The 26,719-nt window shown below is 42.9% G+C and overlaps 1 protein-coding gene across 4 annotated transcripts; it reads right to left on the minus strand.

Moving 5' to 3' along the window:
• Window positions 1–369: 369 nt before the first annotated feature.
• Window positions 370–9,602, minus strand: Cebpg (CCAAT enhancer binding protein gamma). 4 transcript variants are annotated; one of them, XM_063252575.1, is made up of 3 exons: window positions 9,349–9,524; window positions 3,903–3,984; window positions 370–3,835 (listed from the first exon to the last, which is right to left on the minus strand). In XM_063252575.1, exon 3 carries the CDS (start codon window positions 3,735–3,737, stop codon window positions 3,285–3,287), a length of 453 nt encoding a protein of 150 aa, XP_063108645.1. In that variant the 5' UTR covers window positions 3,738–3,835; window positions 3,903–3,984; window positions 9,349–9,524; the 3' UTR covers window positions 370–3,284. The 4 variants fall into 4 exon arrangements, with proteins under 4 accessions (XP_063108645.1, XP_063108647.1, XP_063108648.1 ...); XM_063252577.1 differs by lacking the exon at window positions 9,349–9,524 and adding an exon at window positions 4,162–4,176; XM_063252578.1 differs by lacking the exons at window positions 3,903–3,984; window positions 9,349–9,524 and adding an exon at window positions 9,578–9,602.
• Window positions 9,603–26,719: the final 17,117 nt, after the last annotated feature.

Consider the following 26,719-nt stretch of genomic DNA (forward strand, 5'->3'; position numbering starts at 1 on the left):
GATGCTACATGTAACTGAAGGTGGCATACATTCTGTAAAACTGTAGGAGAAAGGCGATCTACCACTCTGTAAATGGAAACCGTGCACTCAGACAGAAAATGTGCAAGCTGAACTCGTGTTGTTTTTCCTATTCTAGTATGTATTTTAGACCAGGTACTAAGAAGTACAACTAAAAATGCACTTCATGTTTAAAGAGAACTACTTCCTATCTGCTAAGGGCAATCTAGACTTAGATAAAAGCACCTCCACCCTTCACCCCCATCCCACCCCACAACTGGAAAGCCAGCCAGGCTTCTCCATGCTCTTCAGAGCTGTTTACATTTGACTGCTTTTTGGAATCTAATGTAAAGAATCCACAATGAAATACAGTCATTGTTCCAAAAGTTTTTATTTTAGAATTTATTGAAAGAAATAAAATTATATTAAAAAAATAGAGCAATCTCACAAACTGAAAGCCAGGAACAAGAAGGACAAGTTAGTACTTTTTCCTGAGGCAGATCTAACTAGCTATAAAATGAACTTTTTCTTTCTTACCCTTTGTCAAACAAAAATTATTTTTCCTATTTCTAAGGCATCAAAAAGCACAGAGTGCTAAATGGTTGTTCAGGTACAAAATTTCAGCCCTCTAATAGGGATTAAGAAACATCAAAGCTGCTACAATTTCCTTCCTTTTAATATATTGTACATACTTCTACTTTTTACATTCAGGACCTGAATTTTAAAAACCTGGTCATATTTTAGTGACATCTTACCAGTTCTTAGTAAGAATGTCCAAAGCATCTGAACTGGCATCACAACTAAAAGGGGCCAGACACAGAAAGGGCTGCCCTGTACTCACCATCTGCGGCTGAACCAATCAAAGGCACCATCCCAGATGCAACTCGAGACCTGTACTACAGCCTAATCCTCAAACCACTGGACCTGCATGTAAAGATCAAATCTTTTTTTTTTTTTTTTTTGTCTTTTTCGTTTTTATCGGTACCAGGGATTGAACTCATGACTGCCTGCTTGCAAGGCAGGTGCTAAAGATCAAATCTTAATGGTTCATAAGTTACAAACTCAAAAGTTTCAACAGTCGCTTTACAAATCCCAAAACCCTAAACCTATTCACTCCTGACACTCGGTTTCTCTTTTACTGATGAATCTATCACAGGAAACATTTTTAACCACTTGAGTAGAATAGTCTAAACACTGCTTAGCATTTTTATCCCATGCATGATTGTATGTGTTCAATTCTTCATATTCAATTGGGTTCAGTTACCTATTGCACAGGCAACAGGAAAGCTTGAATCAATCTTTCTCAAACTCCCAATCTCATGTTCTGACTTGAAGTACTGCATACACACTCCTGATGATCTCCCTACAGCATTTTTTCATATCCCAGATAGCCACAAATTCCATGTGAACATCATTTTTTTTAAAGAAGGGATTAAACTGTAACACCTATTACAGGTGTTCAAAGGTCCAAGTGGCCTAACTACAGCTCCCATTAAGTTAATTATATAACATCAGTAAGCTACTAGATTCAGTGGGCCTCTGTTGGTAAGCCCTAGTTATCTGAGTATCTAACAACTTCTATGAATAGACTGATCAAAGTAAACTGCTGCTGGACCCTAACATAAAATAAGAAAAAAATCAACCATTGCCTGATTTTATGGGGAGTCAACAGCCCCCCCAGAGAAGCATTTCATGGAACAATGCCTGGCTCCAATCACATATGCAAGGAACCGATAGCCCTAAAAATCTCTGCTGAGCTGCAGGGCACGGTGTGGTCTTCTGCACAGGAGAACAGCACAGTCAGCACACTTCCATCAAACCTAGGGTGCAAACTGAGTTACATTATCCCAAGTCCTAGTAGAAAATAGCAGTGTGGCCAGAAATGATCATATTCAAATACGAAACCTAGTACCACAAACTTTAAACGGGTCCGACTGTCTAGTCACAATCCCAGGCACAAAACAATGCACAGAAGCCAACTAACTTGGGCTAGAATCAGGCTCAAAGACAAAGTTAACACGTACGATCTAAACTACCAACAGTGATGTAACACCAACTCTAGAGACGCCTAACATTAGTGATTGCCATTTTTGTCACCATAAAAATAAATGTCAATATCCTGAGTTTTACTAGCATTTTCTTTCAAAAATAATTTATGGGACATAAAAGCATATAATGAACTAATAATCACTCTACAATTCCCAAAGCTCTAAACTTTGAAGCAGTGGTACATGAAAGTCTACAAGAACAGGCCACTAACTAAAAGAATTATCACAGAAAAAAAAAACAACAAAAAACACAAACAGATGTATTTAAGCAAAATAAATTAAAAGGTTTAAACCTTATACTTTCAAGTTTTCTTAGACTATTGTTGGGAGATGGCATGGAGTTGATATATTTTTCTAGTAATTTATTGGGTTAAGATTAAATCCCAAAATGGTACTTCATAATATTTTTTTTCACAATAAATTTTTGCCTTTTAAAAGTCATGGCCCTGTAGCAATTTATTTGAAACACAGAAGAAACTACAAGCTCAATTAATATTCCAAATCAAAATCAGTAACTTATGGTGTCTAACTGTTAAGACATTTTATTTACTAACTTGACTTTCAAAATGATTCAAAAAAAAAAAAAAGGTTTATTAGCATCTGCAGAAACTAAAATTCTGGTACACAAATGAATTTTTTTTAGGACATAAAATAATATCAATCCAATACCTAAAGGTATCCCTAAATCATAATCCTAATATGCTTAACTTTTTTAATTCTATTGTTAAGCCATTTAAATGCATATTGCCTTTAAGATATGATGGAGTTTCTTTTAAATCAAAAATCGCTCCAAAATGATTAGTTTCTATGTCCTAGGAATAATTTAGAATAAAATCACAAATAACATTAACACAGATGGAATTCAACTTTTCCTAATCCAATACTTATATCTATTAAAACGGAGAACCTTCTGCATGACCTGATTCCCATTCCTCAACAGAAATATTGCTTGGGAAGTTAGGATTTATTAAGAACATTAAGGTCCAAGATACGTTTTTTTATTTTACCATATACCTTAAAAATTTTTGTTTTTCAATTTCCACAAAAATGCACATCATTTAAAATCAGATATTTAAATGACACAGCTAGTCAACTCTTCAGTGCTGATCCTAGAAAACAATCTCCAATGGATCTTTGAGTAATGGAAGGGACAACATTCAGCCATGAACATCTGAGTGGTGCAGGTGGTCACACTTGCAATGTTCAAGTCACAGCTGCGGAAGTCTGGAAGGATGAGGTCTACTGTCCTGCAGCATCAGAATTTGTTGTAGTATTTTCAGTGCTAATGGGCTGCACGTTGTCTGCAAGGTTGTGTGCATGCTCAAGAAACAAATCTTTCAGTACACTTAATTCCTTTGTCAGCAATTTAATTTTTGCTTCCAACCGTTCGTTCTCTTCTTTGAGCTGATTTACCCTCTGCAGCGTGTCTTGTGCTTTCTGCTTGCTTTTCAATCGGCTTTTTTTCACAGCCATGTTGTTCCTCTCTCGGCGCTGCCGATACTCATCACTATTCCGATCCATGGGTGAACTCTTCTTGCTCTGCTTGCTTGGAGCCGCAGCTTTGCCTCCTCCTCCGGGGCCAGCAGGCACCAGCTGAGGAACCTGCTGCAGGCCGCTGGCCTGTGCCTGCGTATGAATGACACTGATTCCGTTCACTCCTGGAGCACCGCTGTGCTGCACTATCTTGCTCATTTGGGCACTTGCGCTTGCCAACACAGATCAGGCAAAATGAGAACAAGGTGATCAATCGCTTCCTCACGAAACTGCCAAAAAAAAATCTTCACATGTACCTATTAAAAAAAAACACTGATTAAAATACTTGAAATGACAAACAAATGGGCTTAAACTTGTACTTACCTAAGACAGCAGGCGACCATTAGTTGATCATGCTGAGAAGTCTATAGCACCTGCCAGCTAAGTGTTCCAATGTTTCAGAAGTCTGGGGCATTGAATTTAGAAAGGAAAGAAAGTTTAAGTTAAAGCAGAAGCACCATAAAGCTGAACCCAGCCACCTGAATCCCCGAGGGTACTCCATCTTGATTCTAATCCACAAAGGGGAAAAACAAAAGAATACCACTAATTAGGTGGTACACAGAAATGAATAGCATTTGACAACCTGCCAAGGAGAAACTGGAGCTGTTTGGGTTAACTATGAAAAGGTGAGTTCAGTTACAGCAGAAAAGACACCTGTAAGGGAAAGCAAAGGAAGGTTAAATATTTGGTGCAAGTCAAATGAGAAAGCTGGAGCGCTGGAGTGGAGTGCTCAGTCTGCAATATCCATAAGGAATATTACGCTGCAGTCTCAGCATGCTCCTTATTTGAACATGCAAAGGATGAGTCATCAAGGACTTGACTTTGTTCCCACAGCTATCCTTACACAGTATTTTAAAAGGGGTTTTTGTTGTTTTGGGTTTTTTTTTTTAATAACCTCCTTTGAGAGGTTACTGCATTGACTAAGTTGGTTTCTTGGATTTAAGAACTCTTAATACGCCAGGTTATGTGCTACCATTTACCTTGTTCTGATGTTTTTTTTTTTTTTTCTGACATAATAAAACAGCTAAATAGTATCAACTTGAAACCACAGGGAAAAAACAAAAGCCTTAAAGATACATCTAAGGAAGTGCAAGTACAGGTACTCAGGCTGGACAAAAGGACTGAGCAGCTGCAGAGCCACCGCCTGCCAATCTGTGTCAGTCACTGCATGAGCTTAGAGCACGTGCCAGTTGCGAAGCATTACTATCATGCTGCCCATAAAAACATGAACTCATAGCTTCAAAAACTACTCAGATTTGGATGCCTCTCTCCTATTATCACAAGGTCAACACACACGAATCTAAGCTAAGTGAACTGTGTCCACCAAGAAGTCACAGCACTGAGGACATTAGAAAGCAGTGTTTATGGACCATAGAACTATATCCTGTTCTTGTCTCACAAAACTGCGAACGTGTAACAGTGGGAAAAATTTGGGGTAGAAATTACAAAGTTGTCCCAATTAAGAACATCCTACTTATTAAGAAAAGTTCCCTTAGTGAACACCAGTAGCTTCACCCAAAACTTTGGCCAGACACTCCTATAAACAGTTAATCTGCTTTTTTCTTTTTCAATCTTTGTTTTTAAAAGTGCATTTATCATTTTCATTTTCAAAAGCCACCCAACCAGCCCTGAGCTAGTGGATCATGTGTTCTTACTCTAACAGCAGGCAAGATAGAAGGCTCCTTTTCAAACCATGATGGATATCTACTCAAAGCCCATCTTCAGTAATAGGCAATTGTCCTTGAGTATAGCTTAGTATGTCTCCCAATTAAAAAGTGACCGTGCAGTACTAATTTGAACCACCCTTGCTGTCATCTAAGGTGAGTGCTCTCTAGGTATATAAAGGGAATGTAGCCATTTTAGCAAATTGTTAAGAACTTGAACACCTCTCCTGGGATTCTCTTAATCACAATCATATTCATCTTATTTATCTACTTTTTAACTTTTAATGTACTAACCATATTCTCAAATCTTTAAAGCTAATTTCTACAAATCAATATGGCCTAAGTTCAGAGATCCAAGAAATACAACCTAGAAACCAGGTCAACCTCATCTTGGCCCTGGTTCCCACACTTTACAGTGACCGTGCCCCGACCCCGGGCTTCGGTTTCCTTGCATGCACATGACTGACAAAATACCATCAGCTCTCGTCACTCATTACAGGCTCCAAACTCCAAACTCTGTGACCGACTTGCCTGTTTCCATACCCGAAGGTACAGGAATGGGGAAGGGCTCTCTGTTACCTCAGTCTGACTCATCTCACCAAGGCACTACCCTGAACAAAGAAGGCAGACTTTGAAGGGAGTCCTTTGGCCCAGCAAACAAGACAATTTCCTGAACCTATCTATCTGTAAAACTTCATTTTTTTAAAAAAAAAGTTATTCAACCAGGGCAAGCCATGAACATAGCACTTAAAAGTGAAGACAAAATTAACTAATCAAAGAGCTAAGTGACCTGGAAGACAATTCCAGTTTATCAGTTGTGCTTTGTACAAGGCCCTGCCACTTAGACTGCTGTCCCTTCCATAAACATTTACTGAGCACCTACAACAAACCTACAAGTTAGTTTACTTCAACCTTAAACCTAAATGAAAGTGTGGCTCCTGTGTAGACAAATACTATTCCAAAGTTCAGTCCACTGAAACAGCATGGTGCCCTGCCTCCTTGTAAGTGAATCACTCAAGTAGGAAGCCACGGGAGAGTAAGGAATCGAACAATCCTTCTTAAGTGGGGTCCCTGAACCAGCATCATGGTTTTGGAACTGTTCAGAAATGTTAATTCTCAGGTTCCCCAGACCTACAAATCAGTTCTGGGCATAGGTGTATGTATCTTTGTTTTATGGAGCCTCCAAGTGATTCAGGTGTCACTGTAGTTTGAGAACTGGTATAAACAAGCAATGGATCTTAAGAATTCAGACTACATGACTAACAGCTTTCTTTCACATTCAGATTTCTTAATTCAAGCAACGCTCATTCAAATCAGTAACATACCCAAAGCCTGGAATGTTAGAATGAGTAAAAGAAAATAAAAATGTTCTCAAGTATTGCTTAGGAAAATAAACCTATCGAGAGTTTTCCTAGCCTTTGGTCCCCTTTTTTTTAATATATACTAGAATGAGATATTTCTCCCCACAAACTGCTCCCTCAATTTCCGTAGTGAGGGTCAACTCCTAATATTCACAGATGCTTCCCCCTTGCCCCAAATCTGTTCAATCTTTTGGGAATCTGACAATTCTATCTAAAACAAAGGAAAACAAAAGAAAATTAACGACAATTCTATCTAAAACAAAGGAAAACAAAAGAAAACGCATCTACCACTGTGCCCCATCCCAATGCCACAGAACTTACTTCAAGTGACATCATCTCTCAGGGGCACTAGTGTGTTTCAGCAGCATTCCCGCCAACCACTGTCTCTAGAGCTATCTAACACACAAACTTGGTGTTTCACACCCTCCTGCAGAAAATCTGTCCGTGGCTCCAGATTACAGGCTCAAACTCATGGCCATGGCCATGGTCCTACCCATCTCCAGCCTCTGCCCCCTTCGGCTTGACTCTTCAACAAACCAAACCACTAGGAGTCTCCTAAATGGTCTCTGCTTTCTTCTCTTTGTGCTTCTATCCAATTTGTTCACCCAGTCTGTCATCTCCAACGCCCTGCATACCACCCAAAGCAGGCTGTTCATCTTCACATGCCAGAACCTAGTGTGGAGTCCATGAAGCAAGGGCCATCCCTGCACTGAGAACGGAAATGGTCCACTAGGGTATGATAAGAACACAGACATGTTTGTTTTAATGTCATCTTTTAAACCAAATTGTGGTGTGATTTACAGCACATTACAACAAACAGATGGCTTGTAAACATACATACAGAAGTTCTATCAAGAGCTCGTGCTCAATTTTCTTCACCAGACCTCTCAGGGATAAACTTGGAATTGTGGCTAAGGCTTAGGTATCATTCATTACTGGGGCAGGTGAGGCACTTCGGATCCTAAGACTAAATTCAGCCTTAAGAGGCCCTTTGTGTCTTGCTCAATGGCTGTGTGCTGTATAATTCTTCAGAGACAAAACCACTTCTCCAAGATCACAAGGCCATAATGTACTCTTGAGAACTTAATCCATATTTTGAAAAAATGAAGTTCTGTTTCCACCTGTTTTTTTTTTAAATCAAGTATTAAAAATAAATATACTGAACTAGCCAACTATGCTCTCCAGAAGCAGGAAACAAGAAACTGAACTATTCTTCAGCTCACTGGCATCCTGTAATTATTTAACCTTGTTTATAGTCTCTGCAGAAACAGAGAACTAACCTGGAGAACAGCTTATCCCAAATAGCTTATCCAAGTAGTAATACCTAACTAGATCTTACATGGGAATGTACCTGGCTGGGGGTGCAGCTCAGTGATAAAGCCCCTGCCTAGCACACATAACACCCAGGGGTCAATCCCCAGCACCACAAACAAAAAAAGCAAAATTAATCCTTTCAGATACAGAATTTCTTGTTTTACACAAGCGTCACAGCATTTTCTTTAGGAGTCACATTTTGGGAGGAGACAAGTTTGCATTAAATGATAAACAAGGATCTCAGTGGGTGCAAGCTAAGAAACAGAATTCCCAATTTTTGTGCAACCCACCAACATTAAAGTTCTTTCTAATGTGGATCCATTTTAAGATGCCAATTTACAGCATAAACTTCACACAAATGAAAGCCTTAACATTTCAACCTTCTGAAGACCAGAAACATAAAAGCTACCTGGAAAGAGACTATCCTCTCACTCACATACGCATTCCCATCCTCCCTCTCTCTCTCTCTTTCTCTCTCTCTCTCTCTCTCTCACACACACACACACACACACACACACACACACACACACACACACACCGCTGCTGCCTTTTTTCCGGTGTTCCTTCAAACCACGCTAAAGGGCGCTGCACCGCTTACTCTTCTCTTTCTATTCCACTCGTGTTTCAGACAAGGTTCCACAGTGAACTGCAGTAAAGTACAAGAGAATAATTTTTTCTGTAAAAAAGCTACGCACTTAAAGTGATACAGGCCTGTAATCCCTGAACTGTAGGAGGCTGTCAGGAGGATTGCAAATTGAAGCCCAGCCTGGAGGACTCAGCAACAAGAGACCTTGTCTCAAAATAGGGAGGAGAGCGAGGCGAGCGAGCGAGCGAGTTAGAGGTACAGTGTACCTCAGTGTGTAGGCCCTGGGTTCAACCTTTCCCCAGTGCGGGGAAAGGTGATGCACTCACACAAATCGCTTTTCCTATCACTCTAGTCCCTATCATCATCCTGGGCCACCCCTAACTGCGCCGTTTCAGAGCGACAGGAAATGTCCTATGTGGCACTAAACTAAGATATGGTCCACCTTCTATTTTGGGAACACCCTCCATCCCCGGGGGCCAATACGTGGCTGGTCTGTCACACAGCACGTTTCACAGACAGGGGGCTGGGTTCTGGAGGGGAGCACACCTCGTCCTGCATCCAGTCCCCAGCCGGGCTGCGAGGGTCGCGGGGGAGCGCGGGGGTCGCCGGGCGGCGCCTGCGTGCTGGGCGGCGGCCAGGGATGAGCTCAGCCCCGCCGGGTGTTGCCCTCAGGTTGCATCAGACGCCGCGCGGGGCCCTCGGCCGCGACTCGAGCTAAAAGGGGCCTTCCAAACCAACCGACCGCCTCTGGCCGGGCCGGGCCCGACCCCACACCAGCAACCGGCTCGGCCGCGGCCGCCTCCTCCTCTTCTTCCACTCTCGCCCGCCTACCACGGCCTTCTTACCTGCGCCTCCAGCCCGCCCGCCCCCAGGCGGCCTCCACTCCGAGAGGCCACGCACGGCGTGGCCCGATCAGACCCAGGCCTCCCAGCCCGCGAGTCAGCGAGGAGGAGCGACGATTACGAAACCGGCAGCCTCCGCCCGTTCCGCCGCCGCGGCCACCGGCTTCCCCTCCTCGCCGAGATGGCGCGCGCCGCCGCCGCCGCCGCCTTCACGACCAATGAGAGCACTGACCTGAGCGCGTCGCACCTCCCTTCGCGATGGACAGCGCCATTAGCCAATCACAGGCCGCCTGTCTGCGAGAGGCGGGCCCGGGGCCCAGTCGTTCACCTCCGCACCGCGGCGCCCGCGGAATTGGCGGGTGTGGCAGGCGCCGGTTTCCGTGCGGCTTTATTGAGCTCGAGGTCTTTCCGCTCCGGGCGTTAGGTGGCAGCGAGCCCGCAGGTGTAGGTGATCTGTGGCAAGGAAAACTTTAGTCAAGTTGGAGACTTGAAAACCATATCCTGGGGAGAGACACACCTGCCTCTGGAAAACAGCATTTCCTGCGGTGAATTTTTGAGTTACAGATTTCTGTTTCGGTTTCACAGTGTTCTGAGAGAGCCCCCGCGGCGTTCCTCGCGGGGGTTTTGCGGAAGTCCTCAAAGACTCATCTCCCCGGGGAAGGGGCGGGTGGAGGGGAGTGATGGAAGCTAGGAGGAAGTCTCTGGCCCTCAAGGCCCTAAGGGTGATTGCAAACTGCAGTTGCGTATGCGTATTTGAGGGGGGAAAAACCGAATGCAGCTAACTTTCCAATATAAGATACGTGTCGCTGTCTCGTCTATGACAGCTGCAGATTGTTAGAATGAAATTTGTAAAATTACTTGTTGATATTTTCTATGTGAACAGGTGAGACGTAATTCAGTTTGCTTTATCTAGGACAATTCACAAGCGGATATGAAAGCAGGTTTTTGTTTTTCTTTAGCTTTTTGTTTTATTGTTTTTTTTTAAATTTGCGTTTTGTTTTGAGATGGGTTTGGCTATGCAGTTTAACCTGGCCTTGAACTTGCGTTTTTGCCCGAACTGGCCTGGAACTCGTGATCCTCCGGCCTCAGCCTCGGATTGCTGGGATTACAGGCAGGCACCATGAAAGCAGTTTTTTAAAACCCGGAAGCATCGTGCTGGTTGGAGGGCAGGGTATGCCTGGTAGGTTTGATTACTTCCTCTTTAGCAATTCTTATCGTTCAAAACTACACACGCTGTAAAAGAGGAAACGTTTCTTCCACACCCGAACAATGGCAGCAGCTCTGCCTAAGACTGTTTCGAGGAATCACTAAGCGATGATAAAGCATCTGCAAAAAAAAAAAAAAAGTTGCTGGGCATGGTTGCACAGCTACTACAATAGCTAAGAAAGTTCGAGGCCAACCAGGGCAACTTAGCAAGATCTTGTCTCAAAAAAATAAAAATAGCAAATGTTTTAACTCTGGGTTAGGTTCTCAGTACCAGCAAAAATAAGTAAGGGTGGATAATGATAACCCTAAATGCACACTAACCCTAAATGAAGAATAACACTGTGACACCAGAAACAGTATGTGTTGCTCACAATGGCTGTGTTCTGGGCCAAATGTCCTTTTATATAACATGTTAGCACTACTTTTTTTGTTGCTAACAATACCCAAACCTTAAGATTTCCTAGTCACTTAAAAATTGAATAGAGGGGGTGGCCTGTGTAGGTATATTCAGTTTATCTCTGGTTTTGCCAGCCACTCTGCCAAGCTGCTACAGCATTCTGTGTCTGTCTGGGCAGGCCTTCGTGCACACCTAGGAGCCTTGGGTATTCACTGCCCCTTGAGCTGGTAGCTGTTAATTCTTTTATTTACTTGGGGCCAGCTGTGTTAAGCTGTGGGCCTAGTGTTGGAAGTTTAGCAGTGAGAGGACACTGTCCTTGCTTACACAGAGCTTATGCTTAGAGCCAGGGAGTCAAGCTGTTCAGTAATTTACACCATTTCTCAATTACCACTTCCATAGATACTACAAGTACAACACGCCTTGTGAATCAGGGCTGACCTGAAAGATGAAAAGGATTAGTCTCAGTGGCAGATCAAGTGGATATGCCAGTCTGAGGGAAAGTCTACAGGCCATATATTGGGAGAAATTTAAGGCCAATGGGCCAAAAGAGATGGCCCCCATAAAGACTGGTGAGACAGTCAAGGCCATGTGAACCCAAAACTGGGGTCTGAGGTTTCCTGTAAGAGAAAGCTTTGGCAGGGAATGGTGATAGACACCTGTAATCCCAGCACTCTGGAAGACTGAGGCAAAAAAGTTACACATTTGATCCCAGCTTAGCCAATTTAGTAACACACCATCTCAATAAAAGAGATTAATGTTGATCCTATAAGGTTTTTGTAGATTACTACCCCTAGTTACCAGATACAAAAAGTAAGAATGGAGAAAAAAATTGATAATTTGGAAGCTCTTATGGCTTGAAAGCCAAATCACTAGAAATTGCAGAGTTGTACAAAATTGTGCAAAGTTAAGATAAATTAGTATGTATTTAGGAAATTTCTGAAAAATTAATATGACAACTATCTTTTGTAGATGATCTAAACTGTATCTTTAATTTTTTCCAATACTGGAGATTGAACCCTAGCCACTCTACCACTGAGCTACACCCCAAGCCACCTTTATGTTTTATTTTGAGACAAGATCTCATAAAGTAGCATAGATGGCCTCAAATTTGTGATCCTCCTGTCTCAGCTTCCAGAGTAGCTGGTTAACTAGGCATATACCACTGTACCTGACTGTATCTATAGTATTTTGAGAACTAAAAGTACTATACAAGTCTGAGTCTCAGAAAATATTTATTTGTGATGTATTAATAATATGCCACTGATGTATGTCTTCCTGCATTGGTTAAGGCTGTTTTGATTAGAAGTAAGTGAAAATCATCCCTGATTAGCTTTAGCATTAAAAAGGATTTGGTGAAAGATGTTAGAGCTTTCTGCATGAAGTACCTAGGTCATGTCAGATCCAGAATTAAAAACTCAGAGATGGTGTGTGTGTGTGTGTGTGTGTGTGTGTGTGTGTGTTTTCATTACTCTTTCTGCTTACACAGTTCCTTCACATGACCACTGGCAGCCTAGTGTTCACAGTTTCAGTCACTAAAGATATGTCAAGTCTCTTTGTAGAATTCCTTTTCCAAACGTACAAGGGAAAGACACTAGAATTGGCCCAACTAGGGCAAGTGCCCATCCTTGAATGGCTAAAAGGCCAGGAGTAGGTCATGTGTACTAATGTGCCAGCTCTAGAGAGGACTCCAAAGAAATGGGAGCACTACACCAACAAAACAATAAATATCCACTTCAAGTTGCAGATCACTTTGATGGAAGCCTTAGTTACTTTGGCAGCCTGATTTGTTCTTTCTGATGCCATCTGATTCCCATCCTTGAGGGCAAAATTTAGACCCTCCCAGAGTTTTATCTTTGGGAACATTATTTGGAAGCATGACAGCTAAGACACTAAATGGTTGCCTTAGAACATCCCTAAGTTCATACTGAGTCCTTTGCACAAAAGAGATTCAAGTTTGAACATTTGGCAGGTACTCTGAAGATCTACCATAATAAACCAGTTTTCTTTGTGTCATATTTAGTTATCCTGTAATTTAAGATTTATCTGTACATAGAATACATGTATGGGACATGAGCACAGGAAGGGAGATGCCTGTCATCTTTGCACGTGAGGAGAGGTGTGGGACATCTGTGCCCATCAAAACAGATAATCTGTATTTGTTGTGGGTCCAAGAAGGTCTTATATCTTCGTTCCACTGAGTAAAAAATAATTTTGTTACAGAATGAATGTAGTGCAAATTATCCCAGTACTTAGGAAGTGTATTTGGCTAAAATTTAAGATAAATAGGTTTTGCTTATTTGAGTTGCATATAACACCAGTCTCTACCATAACAGTGTGATAGGCTTTGGAGACAAAACAAGATGATGTTGGCTAACATTTAATCTAGCTACACCTTATCTATAGAGCAGGTTGACGGAGAATACTTCATAGAGTTGTTATGAGGATTAAGTAGATAGGCATAAAAAGGAACTAGTGCCTGGCTCACAGGAAGCATAAAATAAGTGATTATTTATTTATCCATCTCTTTTTTTTTTTTTTTTTTGGTTTTTTGTTTTTGTTTCTGTTTTGGTATTGGTGATCAAACTCACGACCATGTGCTTGCAAGGCAGGCGCTTATGCCACTGAGCTAATTCCCCAGTCCTATTTGTCCATCTCTTAAGGTTTATATCTGGATGTTCCTCCAAAGCCTCATGTTCTCAGAGGTGGAGCTTTGGGGAGTGATTGGATCATTGGCACGGGGTATTCATCAGCAGACTACTCCTACTGTAGAGTTCATAAGTAAATGTGATTTGGGAGGTGAAGCATGGTTGGAGAAGGTGGGTCACTGGGGGTGTGCCCTGGAATTGTGGATCTCCTTCCCTTCTCCCTCGATTGCTCTCGCCACTCCCCACTGCCATGTCATGAACTGTTTCTCCTCTACTATGCTGCCCTGACTTGGAGCCAGCAGACTATGGACTAAAACCTTTACAAACTGTGAGCCAAAATAAAACCTTTCCTCCTTAATATTGTGGGTGTCAAGTATTGTGGCTCAGCAATGAGAAAATAGCTAAGACACCATCCAAAAATAATTTGCTAACTAGGAACCAGCTCTTGGTTTCTAATGCCATTCTCCAATAAAAGGAACCAGGCTCCTTGGAGAAATGCCTAAAATGGGGGCAGGAAATAGAGAAGAGGAGCCTGGAATGGCTTACAGTACCAGAAAGGAAGTAAGTGCGCAAAAACAAAAACACTGTGTGTGTGTGTGTGTGTGCGTGTGCGTGTGCATGTGTGTGTGTGTGTGTGTGTGAGCTTAGGCTGCCAAAACAAAATATAAACATGATTTAAACAACAGAAATTGATTTCTCATTGTCTGGAAGCTGGGAAGTTCAAGATCGAGGTGCTGACAAGGTAGCTTTCCTTTCAAGATTTTTTCTCTTGGAGTGTAGGTGACTGTAGACCCTCTGTGTGCACTTGACTTCTCACTACATTTGTGTAATGGCAAAAAGGTAGCAGAGGGCAAGTTGTCTGGTGTCCTAGTTAATTTCGTCTCTAGTTGTTCAGACAAAATACCTGATGCCCAAAGTTAGAGAAGAGAGGGTTTATTTCTTACAGATTGGAGGTTTCAGTCCATATTCAGTTGGCTTCAAGGCAAAGTGACATGGCTGAGGGTCAGCAGTTCATGGCCACCGCAAACAGCAAGTATGAACCGGAAGAAGAGAGAAAGACCTGCCTTTCCCCCCACTGTTACACTGTGCGCTAGCTCCACCCCTCGGCGAGCATAGCACTCACCCCATCAGTTCGAACACTAGACAACAAACCAGTCACAAACACTAGATTCAGCCACTTCCATGATTGTGTGAGACTTGGAGGTGGGGCCATCTCACATAAACCTACCACCAAAGGTATGCTTCTGAGGACATGCACCTACCACCCTTCCCTACCTTCGTGATTTCATTCAATCCTAATTACCTCCCACAAACCCCATTTCCAGGTATCTTCACATTGCAGGTTAGGGCTTCAGTGTGTGACTTTAGGGATTCAGTCCACAGTTGCATGCCAAAGTGTTGGAAGAGCCAAGCAAAATGCCTAATGCTAGAATGAACTGAGTGGCAAAATAAATAATGCAGTATTGGGTTAAAACTCAAGTGTAAGATAAATATCCATGAATCCATACAGATAGTGATAAATGAATAAATAAATGGCAGAGAAAAAACAAACCTGTCATGTAGTAGAATTCCAAATCGTTTATGTAGATATTCTGCCCTCAGGCCTGCACATATGGATTTCCTCCTGAAGTGTATGAAAAGGAGGAAAAAAAGAAAAGAAACTAGTGTGCAAAAAATACTCCACATCCATATGCAAAAGAATGAACTTTGATCTATACCTGGCACTATACACAAAAATTAACTCAAAATGAATGTAAAAACACATGTGGAACCACAAAACTAGAAGAAAACCTAGGAGATAATCTTTGTGACCTTGGTTAGTCAGCTATTTCTTACATAAAACATCAAAAGCATGATCCATACAAGAAAAAATTGGATTAAATTGGATTAAAAATTTAAAACTTTCACCCAGTCACAGTGGCACACACCTGTAACCCAGCACTCTTGGAGGCTAAGGCAGAAATATTGAGCCCAGCCTAGCCAATTTAGCAAGACACTAACTTTGTAATAGAAAATAAAAAGAAGGAGGCTGGGAAGATAACTCACTTTGAAGGCCCTGGGTTCAAGTCTCAGTATAGAAAGAAAAAATGAAAATTTTTGCCCAATGGAAGAACGCTGGAGAATAAAAAAAGCAAGCTAGTGCTTTATTAAGGGGAGGGGGCTGCATAGCTGTACAGTGGAGAAAGCTGACAATGAGTCACCATCAACAGTGATAAACCATGTCAATAGCAGGTGACCTCAAATAACACAGAAATGACACTTTGCCTCTTTGTTCCCCTAAAGAGTCATGACCTCAGTCTAACCATGATAAAAACACCAGATAAATTCCAATGGAGAAACATTCTTTAAAAACCCCAACCAGGAATTTTCAAAACTGCCAGTGTCACCAAACAAGGAAACTCACAAGTGATACTGTTTTGAAGATCATAAGGAGACATGACAACTACATGTAATATGGTATCCTGGATTGGATCCTGAAACAGCCCAAAACTTCCTTAATAATGGACTTTAGTTAAATATAATGTATCAATATAGACTTGTAGCAAAGGTACTGAACTAATGTAAAATGTTAATTATAGGAAACTCGGAACAGGAAGTATGGGAAATTACCTACTATCTTTTCAACTGTTTTTTTTTTTTATTTTATTTAAGGAGAAAAAGAAAAAAAAGCAGAAAAAGGGTACAAGTTATACAGAATTTCAGAAAAAAATAAATAGTAGGAAATCACTAGTTAATGGATTACATATTGTCATCTTAGAAATATTTGTTCAAGTTACAAAATTAAAGCATATAAAGTGGACATTCAAACAGTGAGACTGCAAACAGTTCTGTTCAGTGATCCAACAAAACTCAGTAATATCATTGTCTATCTTATACACTTAAATATACATGCAGTTATATCATTTAGAGCACTTTCTTTTCCTCTCTTTTGTACAATGACTATTACACATTTTGGGTTTTATTGCTCCCACAGTTCTTATTACTTTTTTTGGAAGAGAGTAAAACCAAATGTGACATAACAGAACAGAGTCAATCAAATCAAAAGGGTGGACATAATAGATAGTGTAAAAACATAATACAAGGTGATCAACAATGGTTACCATAATGCCTCCCGCTATCTCAAATAGAATTGCCTATATCATCAGTTATTGAACAAAACAGTAAAGAAAGAAACCAACAAAACCAAGACATTGGAGACATTACAGGTCTTCAAAAGTAGATAATAGTCAACCAAAATGGGCGTCATAATGAATCCCATTATCTTCACAGCTGTTGCTTAAACTTTCGAACCTGGTACTATCAAGCAAAACAGAATAGAGGAACATCAGTCAAAACAAGATGGTGAGAGCAATACAGGGCTTCAAATCAACTTAATAGAAAATCAAAATGGGTTACTATAATATATCCTGATATTTTTTATTTATTTTTCCCTTAATTAAAAGGATAAAAGTTAAAAAGTAAATAATAAAATGGAGATTGAGATAAAAGAGGACATAACAACAAAACAGTGCAGATCAAAACATAACCATTTAAGCAAAATAGTGTTTCAGCACAAGATAATCCCGACATAAAAGTAGTTACCATATTGTCTCTTACCTTGAAATCTTTGAGTATAACTTCGTATACTGTAGCATCAAATATATCAAAACAATGTAAAACCATTCAAGAGAATGACAGTATTACAGGGTATTTAGAATCAACTAACAGAAAATGAACAATGGTTTCTGTATAATCTCCTTGTCTATAAAAGTTTTTGTTTATACTATCACATATAATAAAATCCAATAAGATACAACATGTTAAGACCTATGGAGACAGAAGAACAAAAGCTTGATGGGACTTCAAAACAAGATGATACTAAATCAGCATTACCTATTATGACATCGTTTTCTCCAAAATAGCTGTTCCTATCATCCAATCTTCTCTGCCTCATTTCTGTTTGATAGAACTGTGGGGGGGAAGGAGGAGGAGGAGGAGGACCGGCAGTGCCTGAAAAGATAAAAATATGAAATATAAATAACCTTTACTTTGGGAATGCGGGGAGAGGCACCCCCTACCCCCTGGGGCATGGCATCTCCACCCCGGGGCCTGCGATCTTTCCGTGGAACATGTGGAGTGAGGCACATAAGTAGCCTCGGCCTGGGGTGGAAACTTAGGGGACATCAGGGATGCACAGGTAGCCCATTGGTCTTTGTTTGGCACCAGAGGCAATTCCTAAGGGTAGGGGGAGATAGGAGCTCCTTGGCTTTACCGGCTACAGTATCCGGCCTGGGCCAAAACCCTTTCATATCGCGTCTTATGATTATTATGAAAAGGGGCAAAGATTTTTCTCTTTACTTCCTGCTAGCTGAGGGCGTTGTACTGAGGTCTAGGGGAGTCGACGGGATGACAGTTGATGTCTAGGTAGAAGCTGGTGTCAGGTGTTTTAGCCAGGACAACTTCACTGGTGAATGCACATATGTTAGACTGAAAACACAAAGAGACAAGATGTTATGAGGAGACATGGCACTGTCATATTTAAGGGCCCAAGTGAGGTAGAGGGAAAGGTGTCTTTGATCTAGACATGTCATTCTATCAGGATGACATTGAAGTAGGAACATTTCCATGGCAAGGCAGAATTCTGAAAAATTAAATGTGGGATTAGGAGGAGTGAAGTTATGAGAGGTGCTTACTCCCCCATCTGAAAGCATAAAAGTTAAAAGGTAGGTTGGTAAGGCTTGTCTCTGGTATGTATGACGTTGGAGTCTGTAGCAATACTGTTAAAGAGTCCTGCTATAAAATTGATCATTAATAGAATGTAGGAAATTAGGAACCAAAGTGGATAACAAAACATGACAACCTGTAAGTCGTGGCCATGAGGCCTTGGTAAGGCAGAGATGAGTAGGAAAAGGATGGTCAGAGCACGGCCTGAGTGATGTGAAACCAGGATGGCAGTCTAGCAACTTTGATTGCTGTTGAGGTTACCAAGAATATCAGGTATGGGTCGCTGTGACTTGGTTGTAGTCCTTGGAATGCTTTGCTGCAACAGAACTTTACCAAGTATATCAGTAGTTTCCCTGGTTGTGAGAAAGGCTTTTATGTATCCTGAAAAAGTATAAACAAAGTGAGAAGACAAAATGTATCTGTCAGCCTGTATAAAAGGGAATAAAAGCATTTTAAGATTTAGGACTGGGACCTGCACAAAATAGGCCCTATTTGTAACTAGCATAGGTTGACCTTTAATACTCCATCAGACATTGAGGATTTATTATATAGCTTGAAAACTCAGTAAGAACTCTGTATATATGGCCTCTATGTCCACGAATATAGAGAATGTCTTACCTTGAGAGTTTTAATGTGACTTGGACTCTGAGACAGACACCCACAAAGGCGGCTGTCATTGGCCCTTAGCCCCTGTCAGTCTTCGGCAGCAATTTTTGTCAGTGACGAATCTGGCAGTGTCCTGTGAGGGCTACAAGTTAGGATGGCCCACCCACTCTCTGGTGGCCAGGACAGCTCAGCAGCCCTGGAGTAAGGTCTCAAAGAATGCCAGGATGGGACACCTCTTTTTGCCCAATGTCTTCTGCCGCATTTGAGCATGGTCCATGGCGGGGGGGGGGGGCAGGTAGCTCTACCTTGTGTCGATTTGTCTGTCTCAGAACTTCAAGTGTTATTTAAAATATGAAAAACCATATCAAGGTCTCTGTGGAGCTTGAAGGTCAAGTTTTGCCTTGTTGCTTGAGATCTGGACTACAGTAAAAGGTATCTGTAGAATTAAGTAAGTATGTAGGAGCTTAATATTGGCATTTCAGATTAGAAAGCAGGCTTTATCTGGATGTTATACTGCTTTTTATAGGGTGCCACATGAAATTAACAAAAAAGGCTTTAATGGAAACATTTTGCAGTAAAGGTTTATCAATCTTATGAATAAATGTATTAACTTAGTATATACCCTTGAGTGATTATAACCCAGTTGTTAAACAGGAGATTGGTGACAACACAGTACAGTAGGAGCAACGAATTTAACAGAGAACATTGCTGGTGGTGGACAACATTAGAATTTTTAATAAAACCCTTGTCTTGGAACAGAGCTAGTGGTTTACAGGAGATTGACGACAACACAGTACAGTAAAACCAATAAATTTAACAGACAACATTACCAGTGATGGACAACATTAGAATTTTTAACAAAACCCTTGTCATGGAACAGAGCTAGTGGTTTCCAGCAAAAAGGAATTGATAAATATCTGTTAATTTTAGTGATTAAAACAGGAGATTAGTGTAGGCTTTAATTGATAAACAAGGCTGGTAAAATTACCAGGTGGCCACTAACCTTGAATAAATGGTAGAAAATTGTAAGAAAAATAGCCTCTCTTGAGTGAACTGAATTGTTAAAAAATATGTTTGAGCGGAGCCACGAGATGTTGTATGTGTCTCTGTTGAAAGAAGCAGTTGTATTTGGGAGAAGCCTGTCTGGGAAACTCGCAGAGTCTGAGGCAGTTTAGAACTCTGAGAGAGACAGATCGCACCTATAGAGAGAGCATAGTCGCACATGGGGTGGGGCCGAGATTATCTAGCATGTATCGAGTAGGTGGAACATGAGTGGGCGGGGTGAGCGCTGGGACACAGCGCACAGGGGCGGGCTCAGATCGCACCTGGAAGCGGTGACAATGGCACTGGGATGGCACAGGGAAATACATAATTGAGCTGTGACGGCAGGAGGGGGGACCGCGGCGCAGGGGGTGGCCTGCTGCCGGTGATGGAGCCGGCAGTGCATGGTGCAAAGGGCAGCAGCGGCGGGGCGGGGCTGCGGCAGCGGTGGCGGTGGAGGCGGGGTGGGGCTGGGAGACGCGCCACAGCTTTTAGTCAAGTGTGGCTCTGCTCTCAGACGCACGCGGCCAGTAGCCCGCAAACAGTAACTTGCAGGGAGCCGCGCTCGCAGGGAGCGGTGCCAAAAGCTGAACCCGTGGTGTGGACAGTCCCGCGCGCGTATCTCTCAACAGCAGAATGGGGAGGCGTGGCGGGGAACGGGTTGGATGTGGAGCTGAGTTGTCATGTGGAGCTGAAATTGTGGGGCACACAGAAACGCCAACCCCGTGTGGACCTAAAGCGCCACGTGGAAGTGGAGATATTGTACAGAATTGGAGCGCGGTGTGAGGGCCAAAAAGCTGTTTAAAATCTTATGTGTATCTCAACATTGATTGGTCTCATTTTTTAATCTCGGTGGTGAGGGATGGGTTGGCGCGCACGGGAAACAAAGGGACGCTGGCAGCAAAGAGGCGGGGGGGGGGGGAGGGTTAGCCGGGAGGAAAGGAGGCACTGAGAAAACTCTGAAAGGCTGCAAGGGAAGACACTGTTATCTCTTTAAGTGCGGGGAGGGGGAGGGATCCTGGAGGAGACAAAGGGACAGGGAAGCTGGTGGAAAGGGAAAGGGCACATTCCCAAAACAAAGATAGAGAGTTTTGTAAGCTTGTCCGCAGTGTGATAAGCCATAGTTAGGTATGGTTTCTGGGGGGGGGACAGGAAGTGGTCCCCAAGATAAAATCTGGTGAGGGGTCTAGCCCATGGGGCTACAATCAGATGAGGCAATGGACCGTGGTCTGTCAGGATTAGAGTCGTCACAGTGCACCCCAGACCGACGGGTTGGCTATATGGCTCCAAACTCTTAATAATTGGCCGTCACCAATATTAAGAGTGGACTTTGCGTGGGCTGAGTAACCGCTCTGCCATGAGAACTTAAAAAGCTCTAAAGTGAGGTCTCTCAGTGTGGGCTGTCCAGAGTGGACATTGGCTTGCCCAGAAAACCCCAAAAGCTCTGGAAAAACGTGAGGGCCTTTTAGTGTGGGCTGTCCAGAGTGGACATCGGCTTGCCTAGAAAGGCCTTGGTTTGGGCTGTCTAAAAGATGTGAAAGGGTCACGCAAAGTGGGGAGAAAATCCACGTGAGCCTGGCTCAGTGGCTGTCTCCAGGGAGTTGCTCACCTGGGGTAAATTGGTGGGTGTTGTTTGCAAACCAGCAGCCAAACTTACAGTTCCTGAGTGTTGAAGTGAGGAATTAATGCAGGATGCAGTCAGGTTGGTCCTGAACAGCAGGGGACTCAAAACTGGGAACCAGCCCCAGGAGTCTCTCACCTGCAGTCAGGGAAGCATCTGATAGAACTGTGGGTGGGGGAGGGGGGAGGACTGGCAGCACCTGAAAAGATAAAAAATATGAAATATAAATAACCTTTATTTTGGGAATGCGGGGAGAGACCCCCCTGACCCCCTAGGGCATGGCATCTCCACCCCAGAGCCAGCCATCTCTCTGTGGAACACGTGGAGTGAGGCACATAAGTAGCCTTGGCTTGGGGTGGAACCTAAAGGGAAATTAGGGATGCACAGGTAGCCCATTGGTCTTAGTTTGGCGCCAGAGGCAATTCCTAAGGGTGGGGGGAGATAGGAGCTCCTTGGCTTTACCAGCTACAGCATCCGGCCTGGGCCAAAACCCTTTCACTGTTGAGCTCTTTTTCTGTCATTAGTTGTCAGTTTGTCTTCTTCATTTTGTTTTCTGCTCCATTCATTGTGGCCTTTCTGCCACTATTTCTGGATTCTTCATATTTTTCTTTTTTAGAATAGCCTCCAGTATTCTCTGTAGAGTTGAATTGGTGGTTGCATATTCCCCGAGTTCCTCTTTATCCTGGAAGCACCTTGTTTTTCCATCAATTTCCAGGGATAGTTGTGCAGGATATATCAATCTTGGATGGAGGTTATTATCTTTCAAAGCTTGAATTATTTCTCCCCATGCTCTTTGTGATTTGATGGTTTGTGCCGAGAAGTCTGCTGTAATTCTGATGGGTGTTCCCTTGTAAGTGATCTGTTTCTTGTCTCTGACGGCTTTTAATATTCTGTTCTTATATTGGATTTCTGGTATTTTGATTATTATATGCCTGGGTGTAGTTCCGTTTGGGTTGTAGGTGGCTGGGGTCCTGTATGCTTCATACATCTGAGTATCTTTACCTTTTGCTAAATTAGGAAAATTCTCCTGGATTATTTCTCCAAGTAGCTTTTGTAGTTCATTTGTTTGTGTCCCTACCTCTTCTTTTATGTTCTTAATTCTTAACTTATAGATCCTCTTATCATCTTCTAGTCTTTGTGTTTTTGCTGTTTGTTTCTTTGTTATTTTTAAGAAGTTTTTCATTTCATGCTCCCATATTGCAAATCTGCCCTCCAGTTCAGATAATCTATCCTTAGTTTCTTTCAAGCTGTTATGCCAATTTTCAATAGAGTTTTTAGTTTCCTGGTAATCTCTTTGAACCTGCTTCACGTATTCTATGTTTTTTCTGTTTTCTCCATCAAACAATTCTCCCCTCTTTTTCTGTTCTTCCATTCCACCATCTGTTTTTTCTTGGGTGGTGCTTAGCATTTCTCTAACTATTCTGCTTATGTCTTGCTTCAGGTCATTAATAACTTCATTTCTGAACTCGTCTATGAGGCTCTGGAGATATCACTTTATGTCTATTGGTGCCATGTCTGCTATTGCCTGTTTCTCTGGATTGGGGGCCGAGGAGCCTTTCTTGTTGCTGCCTCTTCCCATATTCTTTGTTCCTTATATATGCAAGCATATATAGGAGGCCCAGCCTCCTTCCCTGTTGGCCACAGTCTGATTGAATTGCGCCGGCTAGGTGTCCCCGCCCACCGCAGCGCACCAGGGAGTTACGGACCGGGCAGCCTATGCAGGGCCCACCCCTCCAGGTCAACCTACTGAAGGCTTCACCACTAGGGTGTACCTCCAGGCACTGGAGTTGTGCTAGCCTACTGGGTCTCAGCCAGCACTGTCACATAGGCTAGGCACTGCTCACCAATCCCACTTGAGAGGGGGATATGTGACTGAAGTCACTACAGTGCCCTGTTCCGGCAAGTCTGCCCGGTCCCAGAATGTCCTCTATTGGAGCCTCCTAGACCGTGGAAGAGTCCCAGTTTCCCTCACTCACTGCAGGTTGATGCACGGCTCCCCACCCATCCTGCTCTCAACTCTGTTCACTGATTCCTGTTCTCAGAGCTTTCACGCATCTCTCTCCCTGCTGAGCTGATTTAGACACAGCAGCGGCAGCAGGAAATCCAAATCGTGGCTTCCAATGGCGCGGGCTCCAGCTTCCACACTGAGGCTTTATCTGTTCCTGTTATAGCACCAGGATTGCATTCCCAGTTGGTTTCTCTCAGCGCAGTTTGTTCTTGGGTCAGCAGGGTATATCTCCTCTTGCTTAGGATTTCTCACTCCGCACCATTCCTGGATTTTAAGCTGGGTCTCTCAGAGAGCCTCCGTAGCTGCTGCTGTCTGTCTGCCATGTTCTCCCAGAAGTCCTTTTCAACTGTTTTGTACATGTGATTTTTTTTAAACAAGGGTATTGCTATGTAGCCTAGGCTGGCCTTAAATTTGCAGCAGTCCTTCTGCCTCAGCCTCCTCAGTGCCAGGGTTACAGGTGTACACCACCACACCCAGCTAAAATTATCTTTTAAAAGCATTTTTAAAAAGTATTCAAGTCACTTTCTCCATCACTAAGATAAAATATCCAATACCTGCCACTTAAAGGAGTATTGGCAGCCACAAATTCACAATGGCTAATGCATACTTCCCAAAGGGATAAAGGGAGCCTGGAATTATGGTATCGCCCTTTTGAGACTTCCCATTAACTCTTGGGCTGGACCATCCTCTCCCACCTGCTAAGACTAAACTAAAACTACTAAAATGAAGAACACCCAGAGCAACATCCTTCTTAGCATAAGATCATTGTGCTCTTAAGACGTTCTAGAATTATCCACTGCCTGCTGAGTTATCGACCTCTGAATCTTCCACTAGTCCCTCTGAAACTATGTATAACCATTGCATTGTACACAGCCCATAAGGAGTGGCTGGTTTGGAGCATCTGGGTTTTTGCCCATCCTGAGACTTTGACCTCTCAGCCCCCCCATCATGCATTACTAAATTTGTCTCTTCTTATTATTTATTTTATCCTTCGTCATACCCCTCATACAGGCAGTTGAGTATCTTGATTAGGCCCCTGATAAAGGAGGAGAGGTTTGTTTTGGCACATGTTTCAGAAGTTTCTATCTCTGCTCAGTCAGCACCATGATGGAAGGGCCTAGGTAGAGGAAAGTTGCTCATGTCATGGTGGTCAGGAAGTAGAGGCAGAAGGGAGGAGTCAGGAGGGAGTTGCACCCCCAGTGACCTTCCTCCATGACCAGGCCCCACCTCCCAACAGCAAATCAGCTATATTGTCTCCACGATTCAGTCACCTTTCAAAAGCCTCACCTAGGAGCACAGGAGGTCCCTGGGCAACACCTAGAGATAAACCATAGCAGAGATACATCGCAATTTTAACACTACTATTTTAAAAGGGCACTTTTAATGGTGGGTATGGTGGCACATGCTTGCAAATTCTAGCACTTGGGAGGCTAAGACAGGAGTATTGCCACAAGTTCTAGGCCAATTTGACCTACTTAGTGAGTTCAAGGGCAGCATGAACTACATAGCAAGACCATGTTTCAAAAACCAAAAGGGAAAGAAAAAAAAACACTTTTAAGCCATTAGCAAGTCAAATTAACCACTTAACTTTAACCAAATAATTAAGGAAGTAGAACTCAGTCACAGAGCTTTACGCCCCACTTCCTACCATGAGTCACTAGTGGAGACCATGCTTCTGCCTAGCAAACTGAAGTCATTCAAAGAAACAGACTTAGAGAAGGCAAGGAGGCAGGAAGAAACTCCTTCAAGCAAAGACAGTGGAAAGAAGGGAAGGGTCCATGCAGGGAGACCACTGGGTTACAGCATGATGTGGAAGCCCAGACAGCCAGTTTTGGGTGTACTGGAGAAACTCCAGCTCGCCTGAAGGTCCAGACCCCTGGTCAACCCTGGAAGCCCCTGGGCTGGGGTAAGAAAGAAACAAGAAGCTTCCCAGACAGATGGATATGGTTGTCCTGATGAATCATTCCTTCATTCTTTCTTTAAAAATCTGTCTAGTTGTTTGTTGAAGATATTTATTGAATTCCTCCTCTGTGGCAGGCACTGTGTCAAGTGCTGGAAACCCTACAAAAGCAAAATTAGGGGCTGGAGCTGGTTCCTGACACATAAAAACAAGGCAGAGAAAGCATGGCTACAGGGTAGGTTTGGAGGCCAGAATTCCTTGACTTAGAACTAGGAATCTGTGCCCACTTCTGGGTTGTGTGTGTGTGTGTGTTTCATTTTGGGGGTGTTTTGTTTTGTTTTGTTTTGTTAACAGTCTCACCATGTAATCCAGGCTGGCCTCAAACCTGCAATCCTCCTGCATCAGCCTTCTAAATTGTGGGATTACAGATGCATGCCACCAATCTAGGTCCTGGTATGTGTGTGTGTATGTGGTTGTTTTGTTTTGTTTTGTTTTTTTCTTTTCTCTTAGCAACGGGGTGTGAAGGCTGAGCGGGGAAGAAGGTGGGGTTTAGGGACAGATGAGTGCTATTTTGTAGTCTTTACAGAGTGATATTTCTCCCACCTCTGTGACTGACCACCTGCGGCTTCAGTCAAGTAGGAGTAGGAGGAAAAGCAGATCCCTGCTTTAACCCCTGTCACCTCTCCGGATTTGATGTTTGTGAAAACCAGGACTCAAACGGCATATCAGCACCCCTTTGTGAAAAAGAAGCTAAGGTAAAGGCAGTGCTGAGAGACCCGTCCTGGGGAAACCTTGGGAGGAATAAGAGCGGTGCAGGTGCTCACGGTAGGTGCTCAGGAGCTGAGTAAGGTGGCATATCTTCAAAAGTGCTCAGTGCTCAGTGGCACAGCGCCCGCCTGGCAAGTGTGAGGCCCTGAGTTTATTTCCAGAACCAAAAAAAATCAGAAATTGCTGAGCTGATGGATGTTGGAGCACTGTTCTATGACGGCTGAAGAGACCCTGCTGTCCTCATGAGTGCAAAGGTCCGGGAAGCCAAAATGGCAAAGTGTTTTTCAAAACATCGCAGCTTTATCTCGACTACACAATGGATGAACCCAAAGTTGCAAGAGCCAGAACAGCTGGTGTGGTCAGATGTGTCTAGGGCAGAAAAAGGAGGTGAAGAAGTGGAGAGTAATTAAGAAAGCTAGAAATGCACTCCGAGGCAGGATTTTTCTTTTCTTTTTCTTTTCTTTTTCTTTCTTTTTCC

This window comes from Cavia porcellus, unplaced genomic scaffold, assembly GCF_034190915.1.
Source record: "Cavia porcellus strain 051 isolate PalLab524CR breed Dunkin Hartley unplaced genomic scaffold, mCavPor4.1 scaffold_7, whole genome shotgun sequence".
Taxonomy (NCBI): domain Eukaryota; kingdom Metazoa; phylum Chordata; class Mammalia; order Rodentia; family Caviidae; genus Cavia; species Cavia porcellus.

What these genes read in the sequence shown, in the direction of transcription:
- Cebpg (XM_063252578.1), bottom strand. Translation starts at nt 3,737, where the DNA reads ATGAGCAAGATAGTGCAGCACAGCGGTGCTCCAGGAGTGAACGGAATC.